Consider the following 11443-nt stretch of genomic DNA (forward strand, 5'->3'; position numbering starts at 1 on the left):
CCGCTTGGGCAGCGAGCCCTCATCTCTACAATAAATCAAAAAATCAGCTGGGCGTGGTAGCACATGCCTGTAATTCCGGTTACTTGGAAGGCTGAGGCGGAAGGATCGCCAGAGGCCATCAGGTCGAGGCTGCAGTGGCCGAGAGCGGCCACTGCACTCCAGTCTGGGCGACGGAGTGAGACTCCAACTCAAAAAAAAAAAAAAAATGTAATGGGGGCTGGGCACAGTGGCTAATGCCTGTAATCCCAGGGGTTGGAGAGCAGCCTGGGCAATGTGGCAAGACCATGCCTCTACAATAAATCAAGAAAAATTAGCTGGTGTGGTGGCACACAACTGTAGTTCCAGCTACTTGGAAGGCTGAGGTGGAAAGACTGCTTGAGCCCAGGAGGTCAAGGCTGCAGTAGCTGTGAACATGCCACTGCACTCCAGCCTGGGTGACACAGTGAGACTCCCACTCAAAAAAAAAAAAAAATGTAATGGGGTCCTGAGACCAAAAAGTTTGAGAACAATTCTATTGGGTTGTATCTTTTTTATACTGATTCATGAGAATATATATTCAAAATACAGGTACTTTGTCAGTTAAACATACAGCGGTATCTTTTCCCTGTCTGTGCCTTGTCTTTTCACATATTTACCACTTTCTTTCCTCTTCATTTCTTTCTGTTTTCCAGACTTTCCATCTGAGATCACTTTCCTTCTGCCTGAAGTACATTCTTTAGAATTTTCTTTAGTTAGATGTGGTGACAGGAGACTCTCTTTTGACTGAAAATGTCTTTAATTAGCACTCATTCTGGATACGTATTTTCATTGGATTTAAAATCCTAGATGGACAGTTTCTGTCCCTCATTAACATGCAAGTTAGCACTCTACTGGCTTCCACCGTTGCTGTTGAGATATCAATTGTCAGTCTAACTACTGCATCTTTGAGGGCATCCTATTGTTTCTCCAAAATTTTTTATAATTTTGTCTTTGTCTTAGTGTTATGAAGTTTCTCTTTGATGTATCTAGAGTAGAAAGTTTATCCTGCTTGATTTGTTAGGCTTCTTAAAACTGCAGACTAGTGTCTTTCATCAGTTTTGGAATTTTATCAGTCACTATTTCTTCAAATATCACCTTGGTCTTTGCTCTATTCTCATTCTGTAATCTTAATTAAAACTATGTTAGATCTTTTCACTGAGCTCTCCATTTCTGGTCATCTTTTACCATAATATTCAATCTCTTAACTCCCTTTGCTACGTGCTAGATAATATCTTCTAACCAATTTTCTAGTTAAACTACCCATCAAGTTTTTAATTTTCATATTATATCTTTCAATTTTAGAAATTCTTTTGACATGTTTTACCTTTCTGTAGTTTCCTGCAGATATTTTCAAGTTTTTCTTGTATTTCTTTTTTTTTTTTTTTTTTGAGTCAGAGTCTCACTCTGTCACCCAGGCTAGAGTGAAGTGGCACATTCATGGCCACTAGCCTCGACCTGTTAGGCTCAGATGATCCTTCCACCTCAGCCTTCCAAGTAGCTGGAACCACAGATGTGCGCCACCATGCCCGGCTAATTTTTTGATTTGACAAGGTCTCACCAAGTTGCCCAGGCTGGTCTCAAACCCCTGGACTCAGGCAATTCTCTCGCCTCTGCCTCCCAAAAGTGATGGAATTATAGGTATGAGCCACCGTGCCCAGTTTCTTGTATTTCTTTAAACACCGTAAGTATAGGTATCTTCTAGTACACAAAGTCTTTGTAGTCACATTCACTTCACTGTTGTTTCTACTAATTCTTGTTTAGAGTAATTTGTCTCTTTGTGTACACAGGGAAATTTTGTTTGAATTTTTTTTCAGGGCTAGGATAAAGGTATCTTTCCACAGAGAGAATCTGTGTTTGTTTATGCCTGGCATGTAGGTGCTCTATCAGTCCAGGACCACTGGATCATTCAGGTAGGATAAATTTGCAAAGTTATGGCTGCCTGAAGGTTACTTTGTAGTACAACCTATTGTCTGGATTCTTCCTCCTTCCTATCCTATCATCTGCTCAGTTCAGTGCTGATGCAATATTTTTGCAATCTGCTGAAGGAAAGGAGCACTTACTTTTAGCTATACTATACTCTAAGGATATATAGTCTTTTAGGGTTCAGTTCAATTTGAAGACTGCCTTCTTTTATAATCTCCACCTTGTGCTTTGACTTTTATCCTGGGGTTTGACTTTTATCTTCCTCATGCCATGAGGACATGAAATTCGAAGTTCAAGTTTGCCTTCCAGTAAACATACTCAGTACAAAGCAGTTTCAGTATTCTGCTTACCTCTCTTAGATTTGACCTTAGTATTTTCACAGTTCGTTGATAATTTTGAGAAGTTGGGTTTTTAAATCCAGTATTTGATCATTCTTTTCAAAAACGAGAGGGATAATCCAAATAAACTAGCCTGTTATAGGAAATAGATTCATTCTTTTTTTGTTTTTTGAGTTTTTAAACATAAGACCAATATAACAAAGTGAAAAAGAAAATGACACATAATTCTTCCTTCTATATTTTTTAATCTTTGTGTATATTCCTTTCTAGTCCTTGACCGCAGACATACGTATTTTTTTTACATAGGTTATACCAATCTGACATTTTCACAGCAGCTGACATACATGCTTATTATTGGGATAATAGTAAACAAAGACTAACAGTCAAGGAGAAAAAGAAAAAAAACTTAAGAAAGAACATCCCAAAATTGCAAAGATCTTCTTTTGGGAGTCAACTTACCGAAAGACGAGATCCAGCTCTTGCTCTGGCAATACTCTCCTTTTCTTTTTCAGATACCCTTCTCTGCACAGCCTGGAAATTGTTTAAGGCTGCAGAGAAGTCATTCATGAGGCGTTCCTTCTGAAGTCTCTGCTGGCGCTAAGGAAATTAAGCAAGAACTTGAAATTTCATATTAACCCAGAATCATTTGGTTTTAATTCCCATTAAAAGCAAAATTATATTCCTTAAAGATTTCCAACTAGGAAAATTTTTATGAAATATGTACTTCCTTAAGTTAATAAATTTTCTCTTTGCTAGCTCAAACCCACCTTGGTCTACAGACCAAGTTAGAATTTTCCTTCTTTCGTTCTGACAAACCTGGGAACTGGGTTTCATTGACCTTGCAAAGTAATCTCAGAAGAAACTGCAATTCAGAATTTTGGTTCTCTGGAGAACCTAAAAGCAGAATAAATACCTCTGGACTCAGAATAGACCCAAATAAGATATTGGTTCTTGCTCAAATGATAAAATTCTATTCATTTCATACTGAGTTCACAGCTTTCCTGAAAACCACAGAATTATTTTACAGGCCTTTTTTTAGGAGCTTTTTTTTTTTTTTTGAGACCTTGATAACTGCTTTGTTTATTTACAAGCTACCTTTCGTAAGTTTGTTACTTCTACATCTCAAAAAAAAAATTGAGAGCACTTGCCCTGTCTTAAGAACAAAGAAGCAAAAACTCATTCCTGACTTCAAACTGTTTACCATCTATTTGTAGATAAAGGATATAGACAGACAAGTAACAATGTCATTATATATAATTGCTATATCCAGTTAGTACTACAGGAGTTCAGAGGCAGGAATAATCAGTAAAAACACAATTAGGCCAGGTGAGGTGGTTCACAGCACTTTTGGGAGGCAGAGGCGAGAGGATTGCCTAAGCCCAGGGGTTCAAGACCAGCCTGGGCAACTTGGCAAGATCTCGTCTCTACAATAAAAATTTAAAAATTGGCCGGGCTCGGTGGCTCAGCCTGTAATCCTAGTGCTTTGGGAGGCTGAGGTGAGTGGATTGCCTGAGCCCGCGGGTTCGAGACCCACTCAGGGAACTTGGCAAGACTTCATCTCTACAATAAATCAAAAACTCGCCAGGCGTGGTCGCGCGTGCCTGTAATTCCAGCTTCTAGGAAGGCTGAGGCAGAAGGATCGCCGGACCCCAGCAGGTCGAGGCTGCCGTGGCTGGGAGCGTGCCACTACATTCTAGTCTGGGCGACAGAGTGAGTATTTCTTCCAGATACTCTTCCCAGTTTTTTATTTTTATTTTGCAGGGACAAAATCTTGCCATGTTGCCCAGGCTACTCTCAAACTCTTGGGCTTAAGCAGTCCTCCTGCCTCAGACTCCCAAAGAGCTGGGATTACAGGAATGAGCCACACCATGCCCAGCCAAGTTTTTGACTAATATAAATAAAGCTAAAGTGAGCCCCATTGTAACAGCTAATTTTTTATTTATTTATTTATTTATTTTGAGTTGGAGTCTCACTCTGTCGCCCAGACTGGAGTGCAGTGGCTGCTCCCGGCCACCACAGCCTTGACCTGCTGGGCTCCAGCGATCCTTCCGCCTCAGCCTTCCAAGTAGCTGGAACTACAGGTGCGCGCTACCATGCCTGGCTAATTTTTGATTTATTGTAGAGATGAAGTCTCGCCAAGTTGCCCAGGTGGGTCTCGAACTCGCGGGCTCAGGCAATCCACTCACCTCAGCCTCCCAAAGTGCTGGGATTACAGGCTGAGCCACCGAGCCCAGCCCGTAACAGCTAATTTTTATATGGTACTTACCTTGTACTGTAGTAAGTGCTTTATATTATAACTCATTTAATCTATACCACAACCTATATCAATTAGGTATTATTATTATTACTAATTTTTTTTTTGAGTTGGAGTCTCACTCTGTTGCCCAGGCTGGCATGTAGTGGCACATTCTCTGACACCCCAGTGTTGACCTGCTGGGCTCTGACGATCCTTCCACCTCAGCCTTCCAAGTAGCCAGAACTACAGGTGTGCGCTACCACACCCAGCAAATCTTTTGATTTATTGTAGAGAGGAGGTCTCACCAAGTTTCCTGGGCTGGTCTCAAGCCTGCATGCTCAGGCAACCCTCTTGCTTCGGCCTCCCAAAGTGCTGGGATTAAGGCTGAGCCATCAAGCCCGGCCCAATTAGGTATTATTATAGTTCCTCTTTTACAGATCAGAAAACTGAAGCACAGAGAGATGCAATTTATCCAGGACCACACAGTAAGTGGCAAAGATGGGATTTAAATCCAGGAAATTTGCTCCAGAGGCAACATACAGTTGCCTTTTATTTTCCTTCAGAATTTTTTTTTTCCTTAAGACAGATTTGCATCAATGAGACTATTAGGTCAAGAGGCACAAACTGTTTTGTGATGGTAAGTACTGTCAATTAACAATACTTGTTTGGATTAAACATGAGAAACTCAGTAAAAAACACATTAAATATTAAGTGAAGGTAGTATATTCAGGAGATGTCAGAACAGGATATAGTGATATGGACCAAGTACTTAGAAGCTTAGTGATATGGACCAAGTACTTAGAGGCTTAGGGACTAGGGTTGGAAGATCTGAAGGTCATGATCATAAAGATAAAAGGAAATTATAAAAGTAGATAAGATGCCTGAGGGAGAAATTCTAAAGTAAAAAAATTAACAGATCAATGGCAGAGCCTGAGGGCATGCCCCTTTTTAGGAGGCTATAGTAGCAGGGAAGAAGACGGAGTCTCAACCAGGGATCTCTAGAGTTGGGGGACAGAAGGAAAGAGACTCATGGAGAGAAGAATGTTTCAGCAGAGACAGGATGGGCAAGAGAATCAAAGGAAAGAGAGAAGAAAAGTGAATAAAAACTCACAAAAGAATTAGCCAGGCACAGTGGCACACACCTGTAGTCCTAGTTACTCTGGAGGCTGAGGCAGGAGGATGGCTTGCGCCCAGGAGTTTGAGGCTACAGTGAGCTGTAAGTACACCACTACACTCCAGTCTGGGTAACAGAGAAAAACCCTGCTTCTTAAAAAAAAAAAAAAAAAAAACTCAAAAAAAGCCGCTGGATTTTTAACTAGATCTCTGATGACAGTACATAAGTATGGAAAAAACTGAAAGTAAGAGTAATGGTTTGATGTGCAGGGCAGTAGTGAAAAGATGATGTGGCTAAGATTAATTAAATGAGAAAAGAGTAAAAAGATAAAAGGGTACTCAGCACAATAGGAGGAAGGGAATCAAGGAATTGTATTTCACCAGAGAGTATGTTTGTAGATTGTCTTTGAGATTTTAATGATCCAAGATAATGGACAGGAATGATAGCATGCATAATCCAAAAATAACTCCTATTTGGTTTAGGAAGACATTTGGTGACTTTTGTTTTGGTGGCAGATTTAACTTTATATTTTGCTTAGGCTACTATTAAACTCTTAACTACTTCCAGTACTCAGCATCAGACACTTAGATTCCTTTTTTATTACTATGAAAACTATCTACAAGTATATACTCACTAAGTGCACAGCTGGGAAAAGGAAAGGGGTGATTTGGGAGCAATTTGGAGATACTGGATGGCAGGCAGGAACTGGCCCATAATTGAAATGTCAGCATGAGTAACAACTAAAACTAACAGCCCATATATAGATAACCAAAGGTTAACTACTTTATGGCAGGGTGACAAAGCATCTAGTCTTCCTCTCTTTTATACAAGTGGGGCGGGGGAGCAAAAACACCAGATTGAATTTATGCTACACAGAACAGCTTGCCAGTTTAACACTAATGCTTTTCAAAGTTTTTGAAGGAGACTCACAGTAAGAATTTGACATCATGTCCTAGGAACATATACACACACATGTTTTGTGGTTTTTTTTGCTTTCAGAGCCATCAGAGATAGAACATCATCATTTTAAAAGTTCAATAATAAAAGCAACATAAGTTAGGTGTTCCCATAAATAGTATATAACCTAAAAATAAAACAGAATCACAAGGTTGGGTGCAGTGGCTCATGCCTATAATCCCAGCACTTTGGGAGGCTGAGGCAGGAGGACTGCTTGAGGCCAGGAATTCATGACCAGCCTAGGCAACATGGCAAGACCCTGTCTCGACAAAAAATTTTTTTTTCTTTAAATTAGCTGGGCATGGTAGCATGCACCTATAGTCCTAGCTACTCAGGAGGGGAAGGCAAGAGGATCACCTGAGCCCAGAAGTTCAAGGTTGCAGTAAACTATGATCATTCCACCGCACTGCAGCCTGGGGGACAGAGACCCTGACTCTTAAAAAGAAGAAAAAAAAAAGACTCACAATAGGCTAAGATAGACAGAGAAGGCTTTGTTCATAGAAGAGATCTGAGGCATCCCATGAATGACAGGTGCAAAAGCCAAGCCACAATAAGGAGAGGACACATCAGACTTTAGGAATGTGTGAAAAAAGACATGGTATATTAAGGGAACAAACTGCGAGTTTTTCAAGGATTTACTGTAAATAGCCACTGAAAAGAGAAATCTTTTTACTGAGCATTTCCTTAACCTGAGACCTGTAAATAACTCATGGTGGGACATGACGATGATCACAAAATATGAAAGAAAGACATTTGGTTAAAATTTATAGACAATAAGCTGGGCTCGGTGGCTCAGCCTGTAATCCCGCACCTTTGGGAGGCTGAGGTGAGTGGATTGCCTGAGCCTGCGGGTTCGAGACCCGTCTGGGCAGCGAGACCTCATCTCTACAATAAATCAAAAAATCAGCTGGGCATGGTAGCGCATGCCTGTAATTCCGGCTACTTGGAAGGCTGAGGCGGAAGGATCGCCGGAGCCCAGCAGGTCGAGGCTGCGGTGGCCGGGAGCGGCCACTGCACTGCAGTCTGGGCGACAGAGTGAGACTTCAACTCAAAAACAAAACAAAACAAAACAAAAAATTTATAGACAACAGATAAAAACAAACTAAGACCAAATCTACAAACATAAAGTTGCTAACCAAATCCCAAAGAGATGCAAACAGATTCCTCTTCAGTTAAGCCCATTTTATTAACACATTAATAATATATTATTAGTAAGAGCAGTAGCCAACATATATTGAGTACCTACTAAATACCAGGCACTTTGTCACATCTGGTGCATATATTCTTTCTATTGTCACAATAGGTACATGTTCCCCACTTTATGGTTAAGGAAATTGAGGTTCAGAGAAGCTCTACCTAGCACTATTTTTGTTCTATATACAAGGGGAACCCCAAATAAACCTGAAATTATCTTTTGGATAGCAGGTCCCATGTAGTACAGGCTTCCCCGCTAGATAAGTGTTCTAGGTACCCATTGGCATCAGCACACCAGCTAGCATTGTTGTGAGAGGCTGCATTTGGCTTCGGTGAATTTTTTTGGAGATTCTTTCAACACATGATTTACAAGCTCACCTGCCCACACTGCATTGAGTGTGCAGCAGTTTTTGACCAAAAATGTCATGAACCCCCCATGCCCCACCCTCCCTATTCACCTGATCTTTTTTTTGCTTCCCCTTATGGAAAAAAGTCCTCAAAGGGAAATGTTTTACCGATGTGGGGGTGAAACAAAATGGCAGAAGTGCTAAAAGGCATCAAAACTGACAAGTTCAAAAACTGTTTTCAGCATGGAAAAAACATCTCGATAGGTATACTGTATTAAACAGAGGACTTTTTTTGTTTGTTTGTTTTTGAGTTGGAGTCTCACTCTGTCGCCCAGACTGGAGTGCAGTGGCCGTTCCCGGCCACCGCAGCCTCGACCTGCTGGGCTCCGGCAATCCTTCCGCCTCAGCCTTCCAAGTAGCTGGAACTACAGGTGCGCGCTACCACACCCAGCTAATTTTTGATTTATTGTAGAGATGAGGTCTCACCAAGTTGCCCAGGCAGGTCTCGAACCTGCAGGCTCAGGCAATCCACTCACCTCGGCCTCCTAAAGTGCTGGGATTACAGGCTGAGCCACCGAGCCTGGCCTTTTCTTTTTTTTTTAAGCAAGATTTATTGAGAGGACAGAAAAGCTCCCACAGTGGAAGGGGACCCGAAGGGGTTGCTCTGGAAAGTACTTTGAAGGTGACTAAAGTTTAAACATGTAAGAATAAATATACAATTTTTAATAAATTGCAGTGTTTTTGGGGTCTCCCCTCATACTGCCTATCAACTAACACAAAATCCTTTCCTAAACAAATGGAAAAAAAACAAAATGGAAAATACCAACCTGTTCTGAAGTAGATAAGGGAAGGGGCAAGGACCCTAATTCCTTCAGCAATTCATTTGTTTCCTTGGCAAGCTGATTTGTGGAATGTTGTAACTGTTGCCTAAGAGAGAAAAGGTATGATTCAGGATGTTGTCACTTCTTGAAAGCTGTTATACTCAGAATCACTTTGTTCTCAGAGTGCCTCATAATGCAGGGCCATAGGAAGAAATGGGTCCCTAGATGTCCAGGTTTACAACAAAACTTCAGAAATATTACCCAGACAGACTCACTTCAAGGCATCTTTACGTTACCGAGCAGAAAGAATCTGCCTCCATGACACCTGCTGAAAGAAGCACAGATCAGGAATTTTAACTCTCTGGGGAGAAAAGAAAAGCATATCAGCGGTTCTGATAAAAATGGAACAAATGCTACCCACACCTAAATCTAATAGTTTTAACACACTGAACTCACTCATAAACCTCTTGCATTGAATTTCCCAGGAGTTCTGCATGGTTAGTGTCCCTCACAGTTCACTGACTAGAAGCCAAGCACAGGTGGTTGTATGAAACATGCCTTAAAAGCACAGTTTCCAGGCTGGGCGTGATGGCTTATACCTATAATCCCAGTCCTTTGGGAGGCCAAGGTGAGAGGACTGCCTGAGCTCATGGGTTCAAGACCAACTTGGCAAGACCTCATCCTACAATAAATTTTTTAAAAATTAGCCGGGCATGGTGGCACCTGCCTGTAGTTCCAGCTACTTGGAAGGCTGAGGCAGAAGGATCACCTGAGTCCATCAATTCCAGGCTGCAGTGGCAGTGAGCATGCCACTGCACTCCAGCCTGGATGACAGAGTGAGACTCCAACTCAAAAAAAAAAAAGCACAGCTTCCACCAGGCACAGTGTCTCATACCTGTAATCCCAGCACTTTGAGAGGCCAAGGTGGGAGGATTGCCTGAGCCCAGGAGTTCAAGATCAGCCTGGGCAATACAGTAAGACCTTGTCTCTACAAAAAAAAAAAAAAAAATTATTTGGTCATGGTGGCAAATGCCTATAGTTCCAGCAACTTGAGAGGCTGATGCAGAAGAATCTCCTGAGCCTAGGAGGTTAAGGCTGTGGTGAGCCGTGATTGTGCCACTGCCTGGATGAGAGAGTGAGACCCCAACTCAAAGCAAACAAACAAAAAAACATACATAAGGATTGGCAACTGACACTGGCACCAAAAACAAAAACCGTAAGTGGTAGGGAGAGAAGTAAATGTAAGAGGAAAGAATATGTAACACATTAAGTGGGATTGAAAGTAGGAGAAATACAAAAAGAGCATCTTTCATTCATGGTTTCCTCTGCTTTCTAGTCATTTCTACGATGCCTTTAAGAGAAGACAGAAAAAACATATGCTATGATTTGTGTCCACCTCCCAAATTCATACGTAGAAAGTCTAACCTTCAGGGTGATGGTATTAGGATGTGGGGTCCTTTGGGAAGTGATTAGGTCAGGAGGATGGAGACTCCATGAACAGAACTAGTGCCCTCATAAAAGAGCTTCCAAAATAAGCTTTGCCTCTTCTACCAAATGAGGACACAGTGAGACAGCACCGAAAAAGCAGGGCCAGGCTCAGTGGCTCAGCCTGTAATCCCTGCACTTTCGGAGGCCGAGGCAAGTGGATTGCCTGAGCCCGCGGGTTCGAGACCAGCCTGGGCAACTTGGAGAGATCTTGTCTCTACAATAAATCAAAAAAAATTAGCCAGGGTGGTAGCGTGCGCCTGTAGTTCTGGCTACTTGAAAGGCTGAGGCAGAAGGATCGATGAAGCACAGCAGGTCGACACTGGGGTGGCCATGAGTGTGCCACTGCACTCCAGCCTGGGCGACTGAGTGAGACTCCAACTCAAAAAGGAAAAAAAGAAAGAAAAAGTAGGCCTTCACCATACATTGTGTCTCCCAATGCCTTGAACTTGGACTTCCCAGCCTCTAGAACTATGAGAAATAAATGTCTGTGGTTTATAAACTACCCGTTTGTAGTGTTTTGTGATAGCAGCACGAACAGACTTAGATACCATATTACTAATCATTAATGCCTTTTCACCACAAACGGGCCTCCAGGATAAAAAACAAGGAATTCAAAAACAAGAAGAAGTCAATCAGGAGCTTGAACATCCCAAGCAGTAATAAAACATCCAAAGATATTTCACATCTCCCTGGAAAAAGCTCATGATAATGACAGCCATCCTCTCACTTCACAATGTCTAGGAAAGGAAACAAAAAATATTGCTCAGTATAATTTAAAGGTGAAGAATAGAACTAAAAGCAGAAATGGAGTAGAAGAGGATATGATACTGCCGGGCTCGGTGGCTCAGCCTGTAATCCCGCGCCTTTGGGAGGCTGAGGTGAGTGGACTGCCTGAGCCTGCGGGTTCGAGACCCATCTGGGCAGCGAGACCTCATCTCTACAATAAATCAAAAAATCAGCCAGGCGTGGTAGCGAATGCCTGTAATTCCAGCTACTTGGAAGGCTGG

The 11443-nt window shown here is 41.9% G+C and overlaps 1 protein-coding gene across 1 annotated transcript in view; it reads right to left on the reverse strand.

The window, feature by feature from the left end:
- Positions 1-11443, reverse strand: part of STX12 (syntaxin 12) — a 44039-nt gene that overhangs the window by 14639 nt on the left and 17957 nt on the right. Inside the window, exons 3-4 of the mRNA XM_008060329.1 lie at positions 8955-9054; positions 2739-2876 (exon numbers count right to left, since the gene is read on the reverse strand). Coding sequence (XP_008058520.1) covers positions 2739-2876; positions 8955-9054 — 238 coding nt within the window. The remainder of the gene's footprint in view (positions 1-2738; positions 2877-8954; positions 9055-11443) is intronic.

This window comes from Carlito syrichta, unplaced genomic scaffold (genome assembly GCF_000164805.1).
Source record: "Carlito syrichta isolate Samal-C Ts95f unplaced genomic scaffold, Tarsius_syrichta-2.0.1 Scaffold304598, whole genome shotgun sequence".
Lineage (NCBI taxonomy): Eukaryota > Metazoa > Chordata > Mammalia > Primates > Tarsiidae > Carlito > Carlito syrichta.